Genomic DNA, 27,490 nt, shown 5'->3' on the forward strand with positions numbered 1-27,490 from the left:
TGGTTCTAGGCGCTTCAGTCTGGAACCGCACGACCGCTACGGTCGCAGGTTCGAATCCTGCCTCGGGCATGGATGTGTGTGATGTCGTTAGGCTAGTTAGGTTTAAGTAGTTCTAAGTTCTAGGGGACTGATGACCTCAGCTGTTAAGTCCCATAGTGCTCAGAGCCATTTGCAGTAGTTATTCGAAGATGAAGAGGATTGCACAGGGTAGAGTAGCGTGGAGAACTGCATCAAACCAGTCTTTAGACTAAAGAGGAAGAAAACAACAACAACAACAACAAAAGTTGTTTCATGACATTTACAGAGAAAGTATGGTGTTGACCTGGTAGTGTTACCACATGCTAATGTGTTTGGTTGTCCAGATATTCTTAGTGGGAATAGTTGCGTAAATCGGAGGGAAAAGAAGAGACATGCAGACTTTCTGGGTGATAGTGCATGAGGGAGGCAACACCTCACGTACTAAATTAACAGGTGTTGCAAGATGGGCTGTAGCAGACGGCGACTGACCTGGTAGAGCGTGGTGACGGCGCCGCGCAGGCGGTCCTCGGCGATCTCCCCGAGGTACATGGGCGTCGTCATGAAGGCGACGCCGACGCTGACACTGCCGAGGGCGCGGGCCACGAACAGGAGCGCGGCGTCCTGCGCGAGCGCGACCATCAGCCAGGAAGCGAGCAGCGGCGGCGCGCACAGCAGCAGGGCCGTCTTGCGGCCGAGGCGCTCTACGGCCACCACGGATGGCACCACGGCCACCGCCATGGCCAGCGACATGGTCGACACCAGCCACGACGCGTCCGCCGGCGACATCGGGATGTGCGACGACGCGCCTTGCAGGTATGGCAGCACTGGCGACGTCCAGCCGATGAACACGCCGCACGACATGTACATCAGCACCGCTGCAGCAACATCGTAGAAACATGTACATCAGCACCGCTGTGGCAACATGTGCATCAGCACCACTGCAGCAACATCGTGGCAATATGTACATCAGTACTGCTGTGGTAACATTGTGGCAACATGTAGCCTACATCAGCACCACTGTGGCAACATACACATCAGCATCACTGCAGCAACATCGTGGAAACATGTACATCAGAACCGCTGCAGCAACATTGTGGAAACATGTATGTCAGCACCGCTGCAGCAACATCATGGAAACATGTACATCAGCACCTCTGTGGCAACATCGTGGTACCATGTACATCAGCACCACTGTGGCAACATGTACATCAGCACCACTGCAGCAACATCGTGGCAATATGTACATCAGCACTGCTGTGGTAACATTGTGGCAACATGTAGCCTACATCAGCACCGCTGTGGCAACATGTACATCAGCACCGCTGTGGCAACATGTGCATCAGCACCACTGCAGCAACATCGTGGCAATATGTACATCAGTACTGCTGTGGTAACATTGTGGCAACATGTAGCCTACATCAGCACCACTGTGGCAACATACACATCAGCATCACTGCAGCAACATCGTGGAAACATGTACATCAGCACCGCTACAGCAACATTGTGGAAACATGTATGTCAGCACCGCTGCAGCAACATCATGGAAACATGTACATCAGCACCTCTGTGGCAACATCGTGGTACCATGTACATCAGCACCACTGTGGCAACATGTACATCAGCACCACTGCAGCAACATCGTGGCAATATGTACATCAGCACTGCTGTGGTAACATTGTGGCAACATGTAGCCTACATCAGCACCGCTGTGGCAACATGTACATCAGCACCGCTGTGGCAACATGTGCATCAGCACCACTGCAGCAACATCGTGGCAATATGTACATCAGTACTGCTGTGGTAACATTGTGGCAACATGTAGCCTACATCAGCACCACTGTGGCAACATACACATCAGCATCACTGCAGCAACATCGTGGAAACATGTACATCAGAACCGCTGCAGCAACATTGTGGAAACATGTATGTCAGCACCGCTGCAGCAACATCATGGAAACATGTACATCAGCACCTCTGTGGCAACATCGTGGTACCATGTACCTCAGCACCACTGTGGCAACATGTACATCAGCACCACTGCAGCAACATCGTGGCAATATGTACATCAGCACTGCTGTGGTAACATTGTGGCAACATGTAGCCTACATCAGCACCGCTGTGGCAACATGTACATCAGCACCGCTGTGGCAACATCATGGTAACATGTACATCAGCACTGCTGTGGCAACATGTACATCAGCACCACTGCAGCAACTTCGTGGCAATATGTACATCAGCACTGCTGTGGTAACATTGTGGCAACATGTAGCCTAAATCAGCACCACTATGGCAACATGTACATCAGCACCACTGCAGCAACATCGTGGCAGCATGTACATCAGCACCGCTGTGGCAACATTGTGGTACCATGTACATCAGCACTGCTCAGCGAACAATGTGGCAATGTGTGCATCACACCACTCTGGCAACAATGTGGCAACATGTACATCAGCACCGCTGCGGCAACAATGTGGCAATGTGTACATCAGCACCATTGCAGCAACAACATCCCAACGTGTATAGGCCGCACATGATATGGTGGCCAATGCACAGTGACCAGTTTCTGTCCAAAGTGCTGGACGAGTCGATTCATTTGTTCAGAAGGGGAGGCCGACAAGCATTTGCCACCTTTCGGGTGGTCGGCGATGACAGAATCGACGCACAGGGCCGGCAATCTTCCTCAAATGATTTTATAGAAACTATTCAGTAAAAAGATTCATTTTTACTTTACTTGTAACTTTATATCTCAGATTCATTATGATGTGCCCATCACTTCGCTAATGGTCATAGTTATTGGGATATTTACATAGAAGTAAGACACTTCCGGAAATTCAAAAAGTTTGCAATTAAAAATAGGGGTCGCTCAGATTTTGTGGGTGTATATTACTCAATATGTTGCAGCGTATGAAATTTAGCTAACATACTAAATATTTCTTTGGACTTGGTTGGATGTCTGTATCTATCTCGAAAAAATTGATCTAATGCAGCGCACTCATTTGAGATCGCACTGTGCCAGCGATAAAGCTAGTGTGAAAATACACAACATTCGTCATATTTCATAAACGGTTTCAAAAATGTAAATGAGATTTTGGCAAACGATAGCACACAAAGACGAGAGTATTTCGCTGTATATTATTAAGCAAAAATTAATTATCTGCCGTGTTATTCTTCAACGAAATAATAAAATTTTTAAAGGCAATCGATAGCTGGCGAAATGAGGAACTGCTAAGGGTTTTGGAGCAACGTAAGCGCAGTCATTACACGTTTATTTTGTACTGAGGATGTGCTTTTTCATAAGATGGTGACCTTACGTTTCTCCAGTTCATCACTTAATAAACTTAATAAACCACTATTTTAGAATTCTCTCGCAACTGCATCTGCTCAACATGTTAGTGAGTTGAGACTGTGTAAACTCCACTGAATTTTGAAAAAAGAAGCAAATTTTAACATGCCAACAAAATAAATGTGTAGGTTTTCCTGAAAATTCCTCACTCTTGACTCTTCTCTAAAAGTTGCAGATTGTTGACAAACCAGGCTAAAATAAATCGTTGCATTTCGGCGGAACAACCAAAGGAGAGGTAACAAATCTTTTTGAATGGTCGCCTTGCAAGCGTGGGTGTGGAAAAGCCCGCTTGATATATACCAAAAATGTTAGTGTAGACTTCAGTTTAGAATGGCATTTCCCCTGCGGCACTCTGAGCGACCACCCACCGCTGCCACTGTCCCCGTGCTTCCCCAGCCGACCGCGCATCTACCGGCCACGGTATTTTGCGCCCGCTACACATCAGCACCACTGCGGCTACAACGTTGCAACATGTGCATCACAACAATGTGGCGACGTGTACAGACTGACAACACCGTGCGCAATCTGGGAATGTTGTGTTCCCTGGTTGTGTAGACAGGCGTGCTCATCCCTTCCAGGTGCTCGGTCCAAGTTTCAGCTCCATACAGCCATCACATGACTTTTAAGAGCGTCGTCAGTGAAGTTGTGTTTTCGTTGCGTGTTACGAAAATGGAACAGCGGGATTTAGAGCAACGTTATGCCATTAATTTTTGTGTTAAACTTGGGGAATCCGCGAGTGTGGCCTTTGAAAAGTTGAAACTGGGCTTCCTTATCAACAGCGCTAGCTTTATGCTGCCATAAATGATTTTTCGAAGGCCTAGAAAACGTTGAAAATGAACTCTGCTCAGGGAGACCTTCATCTTCAAAAACCACGAAAACGTCGAACGTGTGTGTGCTCTTGTTAGATTGTTCCTCCAGGACAAACTCTGTCAACCAAGTGTTTTACAAAGATGTCCCTGAAAGGCTCAGGAAAAGGGTGAATGGTGTGAGACTGGACATTGCAGACAAGCGGATGCTGCATCATAACAACTCCCCATCTCAAACGGCCACTTTCATCACGGAGTTTTTAACCTCAAAAGGCATTCCTGTCCCCCTATTCACCTGATATGAGTCCTTATGCCTTTTTCTTTTCCCGAAATTGAAAAATGTCTTTAAAGGGCTTCTCTGGAGAACATTAAAAAGAATGTGACCAACATGTTGAAGGCCCTACCAGTTGCAACCTTTCAGCGCTGCTGCCAAGACTGGAAATGTTCCGCCGGTGTATAGCTGCCGAAAGGATCTACTTTGAAGGAGGCAATATTGTTGTGTGAAAAAATGTAACCTTTGGTAGATAAAAAAATCGTTCTCGTTACTTTTCTCACACACCTTGTGTAGCAGCCACTGATCGTCGGGCACCGACAGACGTCATCGACCGCCTGACGACACTGGGGGTCCGCCTAGGTGTACACGACTTGGTGTACCTTCGTCTTGTTTCTACTCTCGCGCTGAGAATCATAGCATGGGTTATTATTGTAGTTTGATTTTCTGCACGAAATTCACACAAAATATAAAAATGGATGTACCCATATATGTATCTACGTTCCACATGTCCTCCTAAGCCGTTGGACCGATTTCAACTAAACATGGTACCCATATCATTTACTGTCTGAAAACAATCGGTATGGGGGGGGGGGGGGGGGGGTAAGAACCACCCACTAAGAACCAACCACCTAACAAACAGGTGGGGATAGCGGTGAAAAAGCAGCGTAGTTCACGACGCGAGAATATCCATACTTTAATCACCCAGTGTTTGAGAACGAGAGCACTTAGAGACTTGTGACAAATTTAATACAGACATTACTGGCCATTAAAATTGCTACACGACGAAGATGACGTGCTACAGACGCGAAATTTGACCGACAGGAAGAAGATGCTGTGATAGGCAAATAATTACCTTTTCAAAGCATTCACACAAGGTTGGCGCCGGTGGTGACACCTACAACGTGCTGACATGAGGAAAGTTTCCAACCGATTTCTCATACACAAACAGCAGCTGACCGGCGTTTCCTGGCGAAACGTTGTCGTGATGCCTCGTCTAAGGAGGAGAAATGCGTACCATCACGTTTCCGACTTTGATAAAGGTCAGATTGTAGCCTATCGCGATTGCGGTTTGTCGTATCGCGACATTGCTGCTCGCGTTGGTCGGGATCCAATGACTGTTAGCAGAATATGGAGTCGGTGGGTTCAGGAGGGTAATACGGAACGCCGTGCTGGATCCCAACGGCCTCGTATCACTAGCAGTCGAGATGACAGGCATCTTATCCTCATGGCTGTAACGGATCGTGCAGCCACGTCTCGATGCCTGAGTCAACAGTTTGCAAGACAACAACCATCTGCACGAACAGTTCGGCGACGTTTGCAGTAGCATGGACTATCAGCTCGGAGACCATGGCTGCGGTTACCCTTGACGCTGCATCACAGGCAGGAGCGCCTGCGATGGTGTAGGCTACTCAACGACGAACCTGGGTGCACGAATGGCAAAACGTCATTTTTTCGGATGAATCCAGGTTCTGTTTACAGCATCATGATGGTCGCATCTGTGTTTGACGACATCGCGGTGAGCGCACATTGGAAGTGTGTATTCGTCATCGCCATACTGGCGTATCACCCGGCGTGATGGTAAGGGGTGCCATTGGTTACACGTCTCGGGCACCTCTTGTTCTCATTGACGGCACTTCGAACAGCGGACGTTACATTTCAGGTGTGTTACGACCCGTGGTTCTACCCTTCATTCGATACCTGCGAAACCCTACATTTCGGCAGGATAATGCACGACCGCATGTTGCAGGCCCTGTACGGGCCTTTCTGGATACAGAAAATGTTCGACTGCTGCCCTGGCCAGCACATTCTCCAGATCTCTCACCAATTGAAAACGTCTGGTCAATGGTGGCCGAGCAACTGGCTCGTCACAATACGCCAGTCACTATTCTTGATGAACTGTGGTATCGTGTTGAAGTTGCATGGGCAGCTGTACCTGTACACGCCATCCAAGCTCTGTTTGACTCAATGCCCTGGCGTATCAAGGCCGTTATTACGGCCAGAGGTGGTTGTTCTGGGTACTGATTTCTCAGGATCTATGCACCTAAATTGCGTGAAAATGTAATCACATGTCAGTTCTAGTGTAATATATTTGTCCAAGGATTACCCGTTTGTCATCTGCATTTCTTCTTGGTGTAGCAATTTTAATGGCCAGTAGTGTAATTTCAAGCCTTAACGAAATTTTTTCTGGCTGACGACGCCCACAAAATGATGAAAGGAGAAAAGTTTATCGCTTACTACGTTTTCGCTGTTCACACATAAAAATTGCGACATGCAGCATGACGTTTTAATTTATTACTGATTTACTGTTAACTGCATTCATGAAACATGTTGCAGACAATATACACGTATACCACTGAATGTGTCAGAAAAATTACATCCTTGTATGACTCTTAGTGCAAGAGATATGACGTCACAAACCCTGAGATACGTGAAAACTTACCGCACCATGCAACACGTTTCTACTTCTTTGCTACTAATTCTATTCACAACACTTTTCGTATACAGTAACCACATATGCCGTTCAATGTACCTACAAACATCTGTCAGTGTACGACCAATAATTCAGGAGATTCCAAATATGCCGCTGATTGTACCTTGAAATATATATCCTTATACGACACACATTTCAGGACATATTACGTCACAAACCCTGAGATCCGTGAGAGACTGCCGCATTATGTGTTACGTTTTCACTTTTTACGTCCTTACTACTAACTTTATTCACAATACATTCCGTGTACCTGCACATTTATATTATTGTACAGCACGTAGTTTAGAAGATACGACGTCATAAACATTGAGCTGCGTGAAAATGAAACTGCAGGACGAAATTATCTAGACATGGAGGTGAAATATGTGTACAAATACCCTTTAAATATGTGTGAAATATGTTAGAGATGAGCGTGTGTGGGCAAAGCTCATCCTGAATCCCTGGAACGATTTCAATCAAATTTGGTACGCCTATTAATTATAACTAGTATCGCTTGTGGTTGAAATTCGACATATTGCGTCAGAGGGCCTGATCTGTGATAAGAAATGTTATGTATCTTAAAGTGATATGCTCCATATAAAACTGTAAATAGCAAATGCTGCATTGTAGCTACGAGTATTCTTCAAATAATTCTTTGGTTTGTCATAAATTGTTCGATCATTTGAAGTGAGTCCTTGATATAGTGTGCTGGAAAATAAATCTTGTGTTAACGACAGTAAATTAATTTTTCCCTTATGACAGCACAATGTGAATGCCGTTGTATCGCGTGAAGTAACCTCAGATTCGAAATGATTTACATTACAAAATCTGCACTGCGAATTCATCAAACCGTAGTTATAACTCTCACAATAATTTGAAATTATGTTCATTGCACATTTTAATTTATTTTTCAAAACAGCAATAAGATTATCATTATCACCATGCGTACTGTTCCTGTTACTTTGTCTACACAAAAATTGTGTCTCTCTAGCTCTTCGTCTTTCAGTCCGACACGTTTGGTGTTCTTCTTCGAGGGATATCCTAGAACAAATTTCTATTGCTCACGATGAGCGAAATAAATTGTCGTTACGAAGGGTTACAACACTAAAGATACTCAGGGAAGGTGCAGAAAGCATTACTGAAAATATCTTTCAAATGTTTGACCGTCATGTTTAAGGCAACAGATTTATGTCGATCCAGAACGCAAAACTCGCAGATATGTCTCTATACACTACATAGAAACAATCTACTTATGAGAGAACATGCTACAACAGGTCTCAACATCAGTCTACCAACAATTAATCCAATGCGCACCTAAGCATCCTATGGCAATTAAATATCTTCACACAAATTGGGCACAACATTAGAGAAATGTCCAGGCAAAGATTTTACCCACAAATATGAGAGCTATATGACTAGATGTCATCACCGAAACCTACCTAACTTTACTTAAGAAATACAAAATCAAATTGATCTCCTCAGCCTTATGCGAAGTGTGTAGTGAAAACACGTGTATTTATGCAAGAAAACGATTAGTATTTAGAAGTCGGTAAGAAAAAAGCTCTCTATCACGAGAACATCTATAAATAAGTTAAAGGTCGACCCAGTTTTGCGACCACATTGGAAATATTTCCCTGACGCTAAACACAATGCGTTTCCGTGGCTTGTTGGACACATGACGTTCTTTCTCGCCAAACTCAAGGGGCCTGATGTATAGGAATTTATTGACTATTTGTCATTTCAATATTGGAGCCTTAAATCTCACATAGGAAGCAGACATAGACTTTCAGTGCACAATTATTTACGTGTGATTCTTGAGACATGTTACTGTCTGCGCATTCTGATGTGAATGTTTCCGCTATTTGGAGTATGTTTTTGTCTTATACCAGACGGAACCTCCACTTCTTCCAGATGTTCTTCACGTAAAGCTATTTTCCTATGAAGAGTAACAGGACGTGTACTCTGGACACAATCTGATTTATTGGCAAGACTACAACTCAAACTCAGGTTAGAACTCAGATTACAATTTAGCCGTTTCACAAGAACACCTCGTCTGAAAAATTTCTATCATCCGACTCTTCTCTTTCCTTCGTTCTACACTCTTTGGTCCGTGTTGTCAAAAACCACGGAACTTCTCCGGGTAGGAGCTCCTTGGCCCGACGCTGTAGACTCTGAGCGACTGCTTGCGATGGCTAAATCTCGTCAAAAGGGTGTCTTTCACCCCCGCACGACACCGCAGGAACACCTCAAACATAAAAATCCAGCCCCAACAAACCCAGAATCGTCTCAAAGCCTTAAATGACAATAATATTGCTGTTTAAACTTAGCTGAACGCCAATTATGAACGATCTCTCAATTACACTAACTGCTAAGGTTACAGGTGTTTTACAAAACCTCTGAAGTATTAACCAGTATATCTGTACCCTAACTCTAAGCTGACACTCGGCGCAGTTGCTAACGGGAGGGACTGGAAATGGAAAATGCCTTTACGGTCGCTGCCATCAGTCACCTCTTCGAGTGTCAACTTAGTTTGCGCTCACAGAAAGAAAGAACGACAACGATGGAGAGTACGAATTAATCAGTAGCTAAGCACCTGATGGAATGAGAAGTTTGAGAAAATCATTTTAAGTCACAAAGAAAAACGCCACACTGAGAACGCAACAGAAAAAAATATTTCTTTCGAGTAACTTTCTCTTCCTTTTTATTTGTTAAAATTTTTATCATTATTATTATGAACGTAAGAGAGGGAAATGATACGTTTCTCACATCCATAAACATTTGTTAAATCTTGTATTTCCTATTTCAGTTGGACAAAGTCAATTTTCCTGCTCTACAATATACCTGCTTTTTATTCTTAATATTCTTTACCTTCATGTGATTTTGTGGAACCCGTTGAAACAAAGCTTCTTGGTGATGATTCGGAATAATCTTACCATTTTATTATGAGTGCAAGTGATACAATTTACAAAGTCAAAAGTTCACCTACATGGGATCATTACATTAGCTTCCGTGAAAGAATCAATATAGTTTCGCTTGTTGTGATTTCCCCTCTCATATGCCAAGACAGAGATAAGATTACGCTACTTTATAAGCAGAGTTCTCAGCATTTATAAGACATTTCCGAGATTTGGGTGGTCTTCCGCTTCATGACACTGCATAAGCGCACTAGTTGTCACGGGAGCCTGTACTATAGACGATATCAGTTCTTACGGGACCTAAATATTGTTTTCAACTATTTTTCCAGTTTTCACCAACTTTCAGGTCTCATTACTTATTTCTGGTCTGTGTTAGCTGTCTTTTTATTCACCGTTTACAAAAAATTAGATATAATTCGCACTGGATGAATTAGCAGTAGCCACGTAACATCTTTAATGATGACTAGCAAAGACATAAATTTTTGTTTCCGCTGCTCGTTGCTGCCTCGAGGCAAAACAGTGTGAAATAACCACTTTAACAGACAAATCTTGTTAGTTTGTCATTTTGCCTCAATTTCTGTCGTTAACCTTAGCGAAGAGCCAAAACTGTTTGACAGGCAGCCTGCAAACCACTTCTCAGACTTTCATCGAAGCGTTCCTTCTGTTGTACTTAGAAAACTCATTTTAACGATCGATTGACAGCAAGTCCTGCAGTTCCACATTATGAGAATTCACATTATGATAATTTTTCTTGTATTCGTAAAGATTCTGCTTTTTAATATATACATATAGAGAAAACATGATGACACTAACGTGTTCAGTCAAACGTCCATATGCGGATTCCGGTTAAGCTAAATATTGTAGTGCAGACATCAATAAGAGATGCTTTTAACAGTTTCTCCAACGAAACTCTGTCTCGAAATTAGGCAGAAAATCCAAAGAGATTACTAAATACGGTTTCCCTAAACTTTTTCACCAAAGAACACACAGTAAATATTCGAGAGTTCGAATCAAGAAAAGCTGTCAGCATGAGTAACTTAGAAGTAGATATACTCGGTGTAGCGAAGCAACTTACGGCACTTCCAGTTCAGAATTTATACCAGTTAGGCTCTTTTCGGTGTATGCTGATATAATAGCTCCATATTTAGCAGTCATATATAACCTTTCGCTCGACGATAGAAAGCCCCGTACCTAAGGACTGGAAATTCACACATGTCACACCAATGCACGAGAACGGAGACAGAATAATCCACTGAATTACAGGCCTATAGGCCCGATACTGACGTCGTGTGAAGCAGTATTTTGGTATTTATACTATGTTCGAATATCGAAAATTACTTTGAAGAACACGATCTATTGACACATAGTCTGCACCGATTCAGAATCATCGTTCTTATGGAACACAACTGGCTCTTTGTTCACATGAAGTAGTGAATGTTATCGATAGAGGATTTCACATTAAATCTATACTTCTAGATTCCCAGAAGGATGTTGGCAGCTTTCCTGACAAGCGATTTCTAGCCTAATTGCGTGCCTATGGATTATCGTCGTTGTTGTGCAATTGGATCCTGATTTACTGTCAGACAGGTCATAGTTCGTAGTAACTAACGGAAAGTCATGTTCCTGCGCACCATACATGAATGCAACGAGAAGCCCTGTTAACAGGTTCAGTGGGAAATGATCTCTGCCATACACTTCGTAGTGGTTTGTAGAGTATAGATATAGATTTAGATGAGTGAAACACAAGTGAAATTTGGCGTTCCCCACGAATTGTTTCTGACCCTCTGCTGTTTCTAATCTTTATAAACGATTAAGGAGACAATCTGAGAAGCATTTCTAGATTGTTTGGGGATATTGCTATCAATTACCGTCTAATACAGAAGATTGAAACCAATAGCAAAATAATTCAGAATGGCTGTCCGCGGTGGCCGTGCGGTTCTAGGCGCTCCAGTCCGGAGCCGCGCTGCTGCTACGGTCGCAGGTTCGAATCCTGCCTCGGGCATGGGTGTGTTAGGTTTAAGTAGTTCTAAGTTCTAGGGGACTGATGACTACAGCAGTTGAGTCCCATAGTGCTCAGAGCCATTTGAATCATTGAATTCAGAATGGTGCGAAAACTGGCAGTCGATTTTGATCAATAAAAAGTGCGATGTCTCCCAAACAAACAGGAATCTGTCACGTTCCGATTATACGATAAATGGCACAAATTTAAAGGCTATCGATTGAACCAATTACCTAGGATTGCTATTACGACCAGCTTAAATTAGAACCATCATACAGAAAATGTTGTGGGGACGGCGAACCGAAGACTGTGTTTATTGAAGATGCAACAAATCCACCAATGAGACTGCATACGGAAAGCTCGTGCGATCTCTTATGGAGTATTGCTGCGCGGTATATGATTCTTACAAGATATTATTGACGTAGGATATCGAAAAACTTCAAAGATGAGAATCTTATTTAGTCTTATCGAGAAACAAGGGAGGGAGTGTCACGGTTATGATAAGCGAGTTGGGGGTGCCATTCATTAAACCAAGGGCGTTTTCCGTTGGGGTTACATCTTTTCACGGAATTTCAATCACCAACTTTCTCCAGTGAATTTAAAAGTGTATTTTGGCTTCCATCTATTTAGGGAGAAATGACCATCGTAATAAAATAACTAGAATCAGAGCTCGTACGGAAAGAATTAAATGTTTATTCAGGAGTTATGGCTGGTAGATAAATAAGATGTGGGTCTAGCGAACGGTGCGAACCATTGATGTACTATTTATGGTGTGATATCATATCTTACGTAGATGGCGTCTGCAACGCTGTTTTCGCGTGTTTTAGTTGTAGATATCGCACGAATGTTTTGCTGATAACATGTCTTTTATCGTAAAGCGCTGCGTGCTAGCTCGCATGACGGGAAAGTAAGCGAGTGCCGGTTGGACTCCGTGTGGCGGGTTAGCGACCGTAGGTGTAGTACATCAGCCGGCCTGAGAATCGTTTTTAGGCAGTTTTCCACGCTCATTTATGCAAATACTGGCTGGTCGCCAGTCTCTGCCGCATAAAAAAGTTTATATGGTTCAGAGACAGTCGGCCCATATGACTTTCCTTCCCTGTCTCAGGTTAACTGGCGGCTGTGGCCACGGAAAGGGAATCCGGCCACAAAGTTAATAACATATTAAATGTATATGTTCTGTCAATATTCATTGAAAAACTTGACTTCTGTCTCAACAGATGCCGAAAGTGACGACAGCTTGGCATCCTTAATGAATGTGGTGATGAACCTCTCATGGTGAAAAGCTTTCACCCTAAGCCTGCTACCAAGACGATGTTGTGGTTCTCATTTGACGGTTCACACCCTAGAGACTCTCACAAAGATGTCAATAGGTCGCGTCGAACAAGACCAATAACAAATCCACCACAGTTTCAAGGGCCTCCTGATCATCCTGAATACAACATAAGTTACTTTCTTTTGGTGAAGTACCATGTCCGCCAGTATCCAGGGAAGATTGTCGAAACCGATGGCAACGAGATTCGCGAGATTTAATTTAATACGACCAAAATGAAACTGTGCGGAAATTGAACCCCCTATTCACATAAACTAGCGCCCAGTTCCTAAATTCATGGTCGATTTAAAACAATGAGCTTATTCTATTTGAATAACTATAGGTAACTATAATACCAAGCAGTGTTTATTTTTCTAGAAGGATTCATTGTTTGTTCATACATTTAAGTTCATACTGTTTACATGTAAGAAAAAATTATTTTTGTTCAAATATTATTTCTTCAGAGGGATATTATTTTTTTAGGAACGTATTCCTTGAAAAGGAAGTTACCCCACGTTTTGCTACTATAATACGTATTTCTTTGAAAACTGCTGTGTTCTGTCTAAGTATTGCTATTCATATCTCGTTATGACAGCTTGCTCCTACGAGTATGCCAACTAACTCCACATCCAGGTTTATTTGGCATAATTGTAAACTTTTAGAAAAAGTGTCTTTGGAGTTACCTAAATAATAGATTAACAGATGGCTTTTAGATGATTTAGTAGTAAAAATGTTAATATGCTGCATTCACTAGAATTTCTCCGAGTACTGCAGCTAAAATAGAAAAATAAAAAACAAAAATCTATGTCAACTAGCCCCAGTCTCCCCTGCTAAATATTTATGGCCCAAACGACTTGTGTGGCATAGCTGTACAAAATTATGCACACAAACCTATCTCGTCAATCGATCTGTCTATTTGTGAAAACCATGTCAAAATCTTTAAAAAAGTTTCTGAAATTAGCCATCACGTACAAACAGTAAAACAGATTATGGAACTTTAAAAAATATATACCAGCAATTTCCCCACGGCTTTGTGCATATATATTCAACACATCTCCTCCTCCCCCTCTGTGTATCCACCTCTGCCTCTCTCTGTAAAACAGATTATGGAACTTTAAAAAATATATACCAGCAATTTCCCCACGGCTTTGTGCATATATATTCAACACATCTCCTCCTCCCCCTCTGTGTATCCACCTCTGCCTCTCTCTGTACGTCCATCTCATTCTCCCACCTCTATCCCTTGCTCCTCCTTCTTTGTGCCTCTTCATCTCTTCTTGTTCCTCTGTCTGTCCATTTCCTCAACCTACTCTCTCTCACCATATCTGCTTCTCACCTTCTCTGACCATATCCTCCTCCCCCCACTCCATCTCCACCTCTCACTCTTCCTTTTCCACTGTCCCACCACCACTCTACACCTTCCAGCTATCTGTCCATTTTCTTCTCTCCCTCGCTCTTTCCGTCCCCTCCCGTATCCATTCCAGTCTATCTGCAGCTATGCTCACTGCCATGTGTAACCCGTGCAGTATAGTTTAATAATGCAAGCCAATACTACTCCCACTGTCATGCAGGGCAACTATTCATCAAGGGCTTGAAAACAATTTATTTGCTGTTGGCATAAAGGTCACCATACAAAGTAGGTTGATAAAGCAGACCGATACTACTCCAACACATCTGTTATGCAGGGCGGTCTACTTGTTAGGGCCTGGAAAACTGTTTCTTGTGCTGACACACAGCTGCCCTGTATAGCTGGTTAATTTGGCAGGCTGATACTGTTCCCATGACAGGCCTGGAGAAACGTGTTTGAGGTTATAAATCCCACAGTGCTGACTCGCGAGGCCTGCTATATATAAGTGCATTAAGATTTCAGATTCATTTTCATGTTATGACTTGTAATTTTTAGAGTGATAGTCATCATAGAAGTAATGCTAGCATAAACTGTTCTCGCAACATGGATATTGGATGAAGGAGACATTGCTACACCAACATATCTCGATGTCGATGTCGAAAAAAATTAAAAAGTTTATTAGTTTATTGTACGACTAAGACCTATTGTGTACTAAACTCATGCTATACATGCTAGGCTGTATCACAGTGGGCACTGTTATAATGGATGATAGATAAAATGATCTCATACCATTATGGAGGATGATATCTCCTGTACTAATGCTTAACAGTTTGAATAGCTCAATCGTGAGATAGCTGGCAGCTTAAGCCACATCACCAAACTGTCTTTTATCTGACCTGCATTCCAACTTCTGAAAAAAATTGTTCTCTCTGTGAAATTTGTTTTTAAAATTTGCCCGAATAAAAAAAATGATATGTATAAACTAAATGTCGTTTTTTTCAAAAAAGGCAAACTACGCTAGAATTTCGTGGAAATATGAGGCATAAGAATAAAAGTTTTTTTGTTTATCTGGCCTTACGAGACTACTGTGCTTGCGAGGGTAAGTTTTTCTCGAATCGGAAATGTAATTAGTTCCTTTATAATTTTATAACAGTCTTGTCATTACCCTCATGTTAAACGAAATAAAATATTTTAAAGATCTAACCAACTAAGCTGGCCGAAGGGTAGGCACAAATTTAGACGCATATAGCACATGTGAAGTGACACATTACAGTGCGATGTGCACGTTCCATACATGCCGTGCGATCCTGCGCATATTGAGACACGTTGGACGTGTGTGTAATTCAGGCGCAGAGACGTGCACATGCCAGACACTGGTTACTCACTTACAAAATGACAATGTTTAACTCTCGAATTAGCTAGAGTTATTATTGTTACACATGTGTTCCGGATCACATCCGGATGCTAATGCTGAAGACGAAGTGTTGGTTTGTTCTTAAATGAATAAAAAATTTCAAACTCCAAATAAATGTATTTGGTTAGAAAGAAAAATCTGTGGACAATTTGAAACTATAAAGGAGATGAGGGGTGCGCCACACCTTGGTCTGCTCGTTCCCCCAGACCTCAGTCCCCTAAACTTTTGGTTATGGGGACACTTGAAGGAGTGGGTCTATGTCACGCCAATGAAAAAAAGGTTCAAATGGCTCTGAGCACTATGGGACTTAACTGCTGAGGTCATCAGTCCCCTAGAACTTAGAACTACTTAAACCTAACTAACCTAAGGACATCACACACATCCATGCCCGAGGCAGGATTCTAACCTGCGACCGTAGCGGCGCGCGGTTCCAGACAGTATCGCCTAGAACCGCTCGGCCACTCTGGCCGGCTCACGCCAATCAACGACGTACAGACGCTCTGGCTGTCTTGTGACAGCCAGAGCGAGAGCACCAGCAGCAGCGAGTACTGTTTGTATAAAGCGTTTATTTTGCATTTTGTTTACGACCTTCCACTAAGGAAGGGATTCTATTTGTGTTTATCTGCTCTGCATAGTAACTAACAGTTCTTGATAAAACTTTACGTAGTTTTCGTGTTAGATTTCTTAGTGTTTTCTTGATCGTTTAGAACAGTAAGCGCCCTAAAACCGTCTTTTGTTTGTTTCGCGGCAGTTAGCCACTAGTCACTTGAATCAGCAGTTGTCTTGTGACAGCCAGAGCGAGAGCACCAGCAGCAGCGAGTAGTTTGTATAAAGCGTTTATTTTGCATTTTGTTTACGACCTTCCACTAAGGAAGGGATTCTATTTGTGTTTATCTGCTCTGCATAGTAACTAACAGTTCTTGATAAAACTTTACGTAGTTTTCGTGTTAGATTTCTTAGTGTTTTCTTGATCGTTTAGAACAGAAAGCGCCCTAAAACCGTCTTTTGTTTGTTTCGCGGCCGTTAGCCACTAGTCACTTGAATCAGCAGTTGTCTTGTGACAGCCAGAGCGAGAGCACCAGCAGCAGCGAGTACTGTTTGTATAAAGCGTTTTTGTACTTATTTGCTGCGCTTAGCTTTTAAATAGTTTTTCTGGGAAAACCTAGCGTAGTTTTCGCGTCTCGTATTTCAGTGAGTGTTTCTTGATTATCAGAGTAGCTCATCAGAAGATTATCTTGGGAATTTGTCACCGTATAGAGTAGGGTAAACATAGTCATGTGTAGGGACTGTGGTTGTTGTGAGCGGACGCAAGGAGAATTGGCCACTCTTCGGGGGCAGGTGGAGGCTTTGTCTGTTAGGCTCATCGAGCTCGAGGCGCAGGCGTCGGCTCGTAGTGGCGTTGGGGCAACTGTGGTGAGACCTATGCCTACTTCGGTGGCCTTGGAATCACATGGAACCCCTGATGTCGCTGCGTCTTCCGGCAGTGAGCATCTTACCGGTCAGCCATCACTCCAGGGTGAATGGCGGACAGTGGTGGGCTCGCGCGTGCCTGGCCGAAAGGCGAAGGTGGGATCTGGCCGCGTGGCAGCTGCCTTACCCCTTTCCAACAGGTACGGGGTGCTTCCTAGTGGTGATGACATCGTTTCCGAGCCACCACAGGATGCCTCGCCTGTTGGGCCAGTGGCCGATTCTCCGGCAAGGTCCCGACAGTCACAGAGGGCGGGCCTATTAGTTATAGGGAGCTCCAACGTTAGGCGGGTTATGGAGCCCCTCAGGAAAATAGCGGGTAGGTCGGGGAAGACTGCCAGTGTGCACTCGGTGTGCTTGCCGGGGGGTCTCGTCCGTAATGTGGAGGAGGCCCTTCCGGCAGCTATTGAACGCACTGGGTGTGACCGGCTGCAGATAGTAGCACATGTCGGAACGAATGACGCCTGCCGCTTGGGTTCTGAGGCCATCCTTGGTTCCTTCCGGCGGCTGGCTGATTTGGTGAAGACAACCAGCATCGCACGCGGAGTGCAAGCTGAGCTTAATATCTGCAGCATAGTGCCCAGAGTCGATCGCGGTCCTCTGGTTTGGAGCCGTGTGGAGGGTCTAAACCAGAGGCTCAGACGACTCTGCGACTATAATGGTTGCAAATTCATCGACCTCCGTTATTGGGTGGAGAACTGTAGGGCCCCCCTAGACAGGTCAGGCGTGCACTACACACCGGAAGCAGCTACTAGGGTAGCAGAGTACGTGTGGCGTGCACACGGGGGTTTTTTAGGTTAGAGGGACCCCCCCTTGGGCGAAACGATAAAATACCTGACGGCTTACCAGAGAGGACATTATCATCGTTGATAAAGAACGTCCGTCCTCAGAGACCAAAAACAGGAAAAGTTAACGTAATATTGGTAAACTGCAGGAGTATCCAGGGCAAGGTTCCTGAATTAGTATCTCTTATTGAAGGAAATAGTGCGCATATAGTATTAGGAACGGAAAGTTGGTTAAAACCGGAAGTGAACAGTAACGAAATCCTAGACACAGAATGGAATATATACCGCAAGGATAGGATAAACGCCAATGGTGGAGGAGTATTTATAGCAGTAAAGAATTCAATAATATCCAGTGAAGTTATTAGCGAATGCGAATGTGAAATAATCTGGGTTAAGTTAAGTATCAAAGGTGGGTCAGATATGATAGTCGGATGCTTCTATAGACCACCTGCATCAGCAACCGTAGTAGTTGAGCGCCTCAGAGAGAACCTGCAGAACGTCGTGAAGAAGTTTCGTGATCATACTATTGTAATAGGGGGAGACTTCAATCTACCAGGTATAGAATGGGATAGTCACACAATCAGAACTGGAGCCAGGGACAGAGACTCTTGTGACATTATCCTGACTGCCTTGTCCGAGAATTACTTCGAGCAGATAGTTAGAGAACCAACTCGTGAAGCTAACGTTTTAGACCTCATAGCAAGAAATAGACCGGAACTTTTCGACTCCGTGAATGTAGAAGAGGGTATCAGTGATCATAAGTCAGTGGTTGTATCAATGACTACAAGTGTAATAAGAAATGCCAAGAAAGGAAGGAAAATATATTTGCTTAACAAGAGTGATAGGGCACAAATCGCAGAATATCTGAGTGACCACCATCAAACGTTCATTTCTGAGGAAGAGGATGTGGAACAAAAATGGAAAAAATTCAGAAATATCGTCCAGTACGCCTTAGATAAGTTCGTACCGACTAAGGTCCAAAGCGAGGAGAAAGATCCACCGTGGTATAACAATCATGTACGAAAGGTACTACGGAAACAAAGAAAGCTTCATCATAGGTTTAAGAGTAGTCGAATCATAGCTGATAAGGAAAAGCTGAACGAAGCGAAAAAGAGCGTAAAGAGAGCAATGAGAGAAGCATTCAACGAATTCGAACATAAAACATTGGCAAACAATCTAAACAAGAACCCTAAAAAGTTTTGGTCATATGTAAAATCGGTAAGCGGATCTAAATCCCCTATTCAGTCACTCGTTGACCACGATGGCACCGAAACAGAGGACGACCGAAGAAAGGCAGAAATACTGAATTCAGTGTTCCGAAACTGTTTCACTGCGGAAAATCGTAACACGGTCCCTGACTTCAGCCGTCGCACGGACGCCAAAATGGAAAATATTGAAATAAACGATATCGGAATTGAAAAACAACTGCTATCACTTAGTAGCGGAAAAGCATCCGGACCAGACGAGATACCCTTAATATTCTACAGTGATTATGCTAAAGAACTTGCCCCCTTTCTATCAGCAATTTATCGTAGATCGCTGGAAGAACGTAAAGTACCTAGCGACTGGAAGAAAGCGCAGGTCGTTCCCATTTTCAAGAAGGGTCATAAATCAGATGCGAATAATTATAGGCCTATTTCGCTTACGTCAATCTGTTGTAGAATAATGGAACATGTTTTGTGTTCTCGTATTATGACGTTCTTAGATAATACAAATCTCCTTCATCATAACCAACATGGATTCCGCAAACAGAGATCATGTGAAACTCAGCTCGCCCTATTTGCCCAAGAAATTCACAGTGCCGTAGGCACTGGCGAGCAGATTGATGCCGTATTCCTGGACTTCAGGAAGGCATTTGATACGGTTCCGCACTTACGTTTAGTGAAAAAAATACGAGCTTACGGAATATCGGACCAGGTTTGTGATTGGATTCAGGATTTCCTAGAAGAAAGAACACAACATGTCATTCTTAACGGTTCAAAATCTGCAGATGTAGAGGTAATTTCGGGAGTACCGCAGGGAAGCGTGATAGGACCTTTATTGTTTACAATATACATAAATGACTTGGTTGACAACATCGGTAGCTCCGTGAGGCTGTTTGCAGATGACACGGTTGTCTACAAGAAAGTAGCAACATCAGAAGACTCGTACGTACTCCAGGAGGACCTGCAGAGGATTAATGCATGGTGCGACAGCTGGCAGCTTTCCCTAAACGTAGATAAATGTAATATAATGCGCATACATAGGGGCAGAAATCCATTCCAGTACGATTATGCCATAGGTGGTAAATCATTGGAAGCGGTAACGACCGTAAAATACTTAGGAGTTACTATCCGGAGCGATCTGAAGTGGAATGATCACATAAAACAAATAGTGGGAAAAGCAGGCGCCAGGTTGAGATTCATAGGAAGAATTCTAAGAAAATGTGACTCATCGACGAAAGAAGTAGCTTACAAAACGCTTGTTCGTCCGATTCTTGAGTATTGCTCATCAGTATGGGACCCTTACCAGGTTGGATTAATAGAAGAGATAGACATGATCCAGCGAAAAGCAGCGCGATTCGTCATGGGGACATTTAGTCAGCGAGAGAGCGTTACGGAGATGCTGAACAAGCTCCAGTGGCGGACACTTCAAGAAAGGCGTTACGCAATACGGAGAGGTTTATTATCGAAATTACGAGAGAGCACATTCCGGGAAGAGATGGGCAACATATTACTACCGCCCACATATATCTCGCGTAATGATCACAACGAAAAGATCCGAGAAATTAGAGCAAATACGGAGACTTACAAGCAGTCGTTCTTCCCACGCACAATTCGTGAATGGAACAGGGAAGGGGGGATCAGATAGTTGTACAATAAGTACCCTCCGCCACACACCGTAAGGTGGCTCGCGGAGTATAGATGTAGATGTAGATGTATAGGGGCTCGTCTTCAATACGTGTCAGCAGGGTCAAACAACTGGGTACAGTTCAAAGAGTGGGTTATTCCTTACGCCGGAGGGCAGATGGTTGCAGTGTCATTAATGGGTACCACGTTGAAAACGCTTGCAACACGTGTGTTATTGCAGGAAGTGTGCGTTTCCGGAGACATGTTTATTGGACTTATCTCAGAAAGTATGCATTTACGGACTCATGTTTGTTGAACTTATTTTTCTTGTTTCGATGAGTGCTATCGCCTCTCAAAGTACTCGACATTTCTTTTCGAACACCCTGTATAATGTGCTAATGAAAAAAATATCGAGAGCTTAAATGACGAAAAACGAAACATTAATCGATGACAATAAAGTACTGTAACGAAGCAATATCCTTCAGACGGCCAGTACTACCACTGCCTACATGCGCGTTACCGAAGGAAGCATATGGAAGGACTGCTTTCCTCACGTCTCCCACAGCGCGAAACGACAACAAGCCCACAACTACACCACTCGACCACGCTCAAGCGCGTGTCGCGTTACCATCGCGTCGCGTCCCAATTTGTGCGGTCCCACTTGAGCCTATTAAGCTACAAAGATGTGCGTCGCCCTGCGCCGCGCCACACGCCTTAGGCTGCGTTCACAGCGCCACCGCAACGGTCGTCAGACGTCGTCGCCAGAGATCGCCAGACAACATCGGACGACAGCTTGGTCACTGTGCGTCAGATCTCATTCGTCAGTTTTTGGCGGAGTCGAGCACGTTAGGTTAGGTTAGAATGTAGTCTATTTATGAAGCAGGTAACATTTTAACTTCCATGGGTGAGGTGGACTCCATGACGCCTCTGCGCTTGGTGTCGAGTGCTGCAAAGAGGCGTTTGTTATTAACAAGATGCCGAATGAGCTATATCTGTCTCGAAAGGAACGTTTCGAGTACTATTCACTCTGTATTGAGTTACTGGAATCACCGGGCAAGTTTTAAGAAATACTCATGTAGCACGAAAATATATAGTTTAAATGATACAACGCACTAAGAATCTCTCCAAAATACGTTGTTCAGAGTATGCCCTATTATGCTACACTGGCGACTTCGGTGTAAAGGTTTTGCTACTGGGGTTATGAGCACATAATGGTTAATTTACGAGGTGAAAGTAGATGTTTCTATTATATGATGAACAGATAAAATTTGTGTGTGCGCAAGCAACTGTTATTTAATTAATGAAAAGTAGGTTTGTGGTTTTACAGCAGCTCACTTTTTTTCTAAAAACGGTGTATATTAAGGCAATACTGGAAATAGGTCTGTTCAGATAATCAGATTCTAGTACTAGGAACTTCACTGCTCTTTGAACACTCCCGCAGTGGATTTGAGAAAGGAAGTTCTGTTGCATTATTATTTCAGATTCAGTGTAGCGAGAATCATCTATATTACAGTGTCTTTTAGAGCACTTGCACAAAACTTAACTCTATACAGAATAAATTAAAAATTTCGTAGATTGAAAATATTATCTTTTAAATTAGTATTTAGGACATGGTACAGAACATCCAACATATCACACAAACACTTTGAAACTGTCATTTTTAGAACGCGATGTACGTCTAATCTTTGGAAAGATGTAATCACCAGATATCAAATATCAAAATGTCACTTTTAGTTTTACTGGAGCCAGAATTGTTTCTTTAATGTGAGTTCCGAATTTTTTCATAGAACTTAAATCATTCCTCTAGGCAGGCACTAGAGATTTGTTTTGCTGAATTTATTTGAAGCTGTGCAGACATTTTTCAGTTAACCTTTAATGACTGTTACTCAGCGAGTGTCACAGAGATACTGAAGAAATTGAACTGGAAGACTCTTGAAGATAAACGTAAACTCTCCCGAGAAATTCTATTAACATAATTTCCAGAACCCGCTTTAAATGGTGACTCTAGGTATATACTACAATCCATTACGTATCGCTCATACAGAGATCGTGAGAATACGATTAGAATAATTACTGGAAGCACAGAAGCATTCAAACAATCATTTTTCCCGCGCTCCATTACGTATCACTCATACAGAGATCGTGAGAATACGATTAGAATAATTACTGGAAGCACAGAAGCATTCAAACAATCATTTTTCCCGCGCTCCATACGTGAATGGAACAAGAAGAAACCCTAATAACTGGTACAATGGAGCGTACCCACTGCCATGCACCTCACGGTGGTTTGCAGAGTATGGATTTAGATGTAGATACGCTTGAAAGACAAACATAAAGTCTCGAGTAAGATACTTTGAATACCTAAGGCACCGTATAATGAAAAAAACATACATGTGCGACATTTGCAAATCACTTCATGGAACAGAATAACTAGCCTACTTGCATAAAAAGCTTCATAAGCAGTAACAATAATTTGTAGACAGCCATGTCCACCTACCAAAACCAAAAACGATCCACTAAAGTAACTTTAATCATAAGATACACCCCCCTTGACGCTTGAACAAACTATTTTTTGGGGTTATAATATACACTCCTGGAAATGGAAAAAAGAACACATTGACACCGGTGTGTCAGGCCCACCATACTTGCTCCGGACACTGCGAGAGGGCTGTACAAGCAATGATCACACGCACGGCACAGCGGACACACCAGGAACCGCGGTGTTGGCCGTCGAATGGCGCTAGCTGCGCAGCATTTGTGTACCGCCGCCGTCAGTGTCAGCCAGTTTTCCGTGGCATACGGAGCTCCATCGCAGTCTTTAACACTGGTAGCATGCCGCGACAGCGTGGACGTGAACCGTATGTGCAGTTGACGGACTTTGAGCGAGGGCGTATAGTGGGCATGCGGGAGGCCGGGTGGACGTACCGCCGAATTGCTCAACACGTGGGTCGTGAGGTCTTCACAGTACATCGATGTTGTCGCCAGTGGTCGGCGGAAGGTGCACGTGCCCGTCGACCTGGGACCGGACCGCAGCGACGCACGGATGCACGCCAAGACTGTAGGATCCTACGCAGTGCCGTAGGGGACCGCACCGCCACTTCCCAGCAAATTAGGGACACTGTTGCTCCTGGGGTATCGGCGAGGACCATTCGCAACCGTCTCCATGAAGCTGGGCTACGGTCCCGCACACCGTTAGGCCGTCTTCCGCTCACGCTCCAACATCGTGCAGCCCGCCTCCAGTGGTGTCGCGACAGGCGTGAATGGAGGGACGAATGGAGACGTGTCGTCTTCAGCGATGAGAGTCGCTTCTGCCTTGGTGCCAATGATGGTCGTATGCGTGTTTGGCGCCGTGCAGGTGAGCGCCACAATCAGGACTGCATACGACCGAGGCACACAGGGCCAACACCGGGCATCATGGTGTGGGGAGCGATCTCCTACACTGGCCGCACACCACTGGTGATCGTCGAGGGGACACTGAATAGTGCACGGTACATCCAAACCGTCATCGAACCCATCGTTCTACCATTCCTAGACCGGCAAGGGAACTTGCTGTTCCAACAGGACAATGCACGTCCGCATGTATCCCGTGCCACCCAACGTGCTCTAGAAGGTGTAAGTCAACTACCCTGGCCAGCAAGATCTCCGGATCTGTCCCCCATTGAGCATGTTTGGGACTGGATGAAGCGTCGTCTCACGCGGTCTGCACGTCCAGCACGAACGCTGGTCCAACTGAGGCGCCAGGTGGAAATGGCATGGCAAGCCGTTCCACAGGACTACATCCAGCATCTCTACGATCGTCTCCACGGGAGAATAGCAGCCTGCATTGCTGCGAAAGGTGGATATACACTGTACTAGTGCCGACATTGTGCATGCTCTGTTGCCTGTGTCTATGTGCCTGTGGTTCTGTAAGTGTGATCGTGTGATGTATCTGACCCCAGGAATGTGTCAATAAAGTTTCCCCTTCCTGGGACAATGAATTCACGGTGTTCTTATTTCAATTTCCAGGAGTGTACATCTAAAATTTCCAATAAAGTTTTTGCGTACTTGTGGTTTCCAATAAACCTGTGATTTCAGTCCATACATTCGAGCTATATCCCGATTATGATATTTTTTTATTCTCAAGACACCAAAACTAATCCTCTGACTAAACGTATCATTTTCCCACAGTCCATGTTTCACATCGTGTCGGCCATTAGGACCGAAAAACACCTGGTTTGAAATTCACCGATTGTCGGCCGAAATGTGAACGTTCGGGCGATGAGATCGGCTACATTGAGACCGCACCGTAGTGACGTACTGGTCTGAAAAAATCGACCGTCTTCCGACGATGTCGGTCGTCGGCGGACTCCACTGATACCGGTGCCACTGTGACCGTAGCCTTACGCGAGTTTCTATTGCGCCAGCCAAAGATGGCCAGAAGATAATCCAAACAAGGCGCACTGTAGGTGAGGTGGCTGTAGTAGGCCAATTTGAGGTTATTTCCCGGCGTGATGAACAGCAGGTGTTCGTCTCTACTATGGTAGATTAAAAACAGTTATCGTTTACACACTTTATATGAACATACTGCCAACCTGGCCAGGTTTTCAGCTCGGTTTTTCGGTCAAATAATCGATGAATAAACTCAGCACGCTAGACTTCGCTGCTGCCCACTAACTGAAAAATCTTCACTTCAGTCTGGTGTCGGGTTCATGTGCACTATACCATCGTAGAAAGGAGAGCGACGACACGAGTTCGCAAGTATAACCGAGAACTAGCGACATTACCACTGCTTACACAACTATTAGGCATGACGATTATTAGTTATCTATACACAGACCGATCGGGCAACAGTGAATATTGTTCCGTTTACATTAGACTGGTGCGTAAGTTCATAGCGCTTTTGTTTTGTCTGGTGGTATTCCGTTTGCTATGGGTTTATTTATCGATTATTTTCTTTTACTTGTGTTTCACTGTTGCTATTTGAGTTTACATGTTGACATTTTGCCATTTAGTGATAGTGAGTGTAGCTGTGGACGCTAGAAAAAGGAGTGCCAAGTGGACAAATCGGAAGTTTTCCGACATATTCTTCTGTTTTGAGTTAAATAGAGGAGTGATACCGACGGAGGCAGCCAGAAAAGTTTGCGCCGTGTATGGGGACAATGCCACTGGACAGGGCACGGCAAGAAAAGAGTTTTCTCGTTTTAAGGAGGATCGTTATGACATTAGCGACTCTTCGCGTTCAGGATTATCTGTGGGGTTTGATAAAGATCGTTTAAACGCATTAATCCACGCCACGGTACTCGAGAACTGGCAGATGTGATCACCTCACCATCGTGCAACATTTGCATGCAATGGGAAAGATTCAAAAATCGTGTGTGTGAGTACGCACATGCTCTAAGCTAAAATCTCAAAAATTAGCAGATGTATCTCTGCTTGCTCGTCATCAGTTGGCTCGTAAACAACATCGATCCTGTATCATTACTGTTGACGGGAAATGTCTTTATGATAACATAAAGAAAAGATAGGAATGGTGATCCCAAACAAAGCTGCAACTCCCCATACAAAGGCCTACTCACATCCACAAAAGAAAATGTGATGCATCTGGTGGAACAGCGATGGTATCGTGTACTACGAATTGGTTCCCCGAGGTGTAACCATCACTGCTGACATTTATTGTCAACGACTGAGACGTCTTGCAGGTGCAGTCCAAGAACAACGACTAGGAAGACGGCGTGAAGTGATTCTATTCCACGATAACGCCCGCCCGCATTCTGCTAGAATGACAAAAAACACTATACAGTAGTTAGGTTGGGAAATCATTCCACACCCACCTTATTCATCCGATATTGCGCCCTCAGATTTTCACCTTTTCCGCTCTCTGTACGATAACCTTAAAGGAACTGCCTTTCCAAATGAAAATGCGCCCTGAACATGCCTCGAATTGCTCTTCACGTTAAAACCACGTGATTTCTACAGTTACCCCAACATTGGCACACTGCTGTAAATAGCAAAGAAGAATACATTATTGATAACTAAACTCTCTGTTATGTGCATCTGCTGCGTTTATTAAACTTATGGGAAAAAGCTACGAACTTACGCGCCAATCCAGTATATACATATAAATACGAGGGATGGAACTTAAATAGTGGCAACTATTTATTCACAACCGATACAAAAGAGTTACATGTTTGCACCTGGTCCTGTACTTCAAAGTAGTCACCAGCGTTGTGTAGAACCCGTTGCCAGCGATGTGGAAAGCGTAGTATACCGTTAGCAGAGCCTGTTCTGTTGATGGTGCGAATGGAGCGGTTTAAAGTTATGGTGATTCTCGTGTACGACTGTGATGGTGTTATCCTAATGCATTACGTTCCTCCACGGCAGACCGTCAATGCACAGTATCACTGTTCGTTTTTGGAGCATCTTTGCAAAAGAAGCGGCGACACTTTCTGCGCAACCCACCCGACAATGCGCGGACGCATACCGCGGACGCATACAGCGCAAGCTGTGGCTGCTCTGTTTGACCGATGGGACTGGG

At 44.0% G+C, this 27,490-nt stretch overlaps 1 protein-coding gene across 1 annotated transcript in view; it reads right to left on the minus strand.

Annotated features, from left to right (window-relative positions):
* Positions 1–27,490, minus strand: part of LOC126481004 (facilitated trehalose transporter Tret1-like) — a 128,748-nt gene that overhangs the window by 88,261 nt on the left and 12,997 nt on the right. Inside the window, exon 2 of the mRNA XM_050104458.1 lies at positions 508–893. Within this exon, the coding sequence (XP_049960415.1) occupies positions 508–893 (386 nt within the window). The remainder of the gene's footprint in view (positions 1–507; positions 894–27,490) is intronic.

This window comes from Schistocerca serialis, chromosome 5 (assembly GCF_023864345.2).
Source record: "Schistocerca serialis cubense isolate TAMUIC-IGC-003099 chromosome 5, iqSchSeri2.2, whole genome shotgun sequence".
In the NCBI taxonomy this organism is placed as follows: Eukaryota; Metazoa; Arthropoda; class Insecta; order Orthoptera; family Acrididae; genus Schistocerca; species Schistocerca serialis.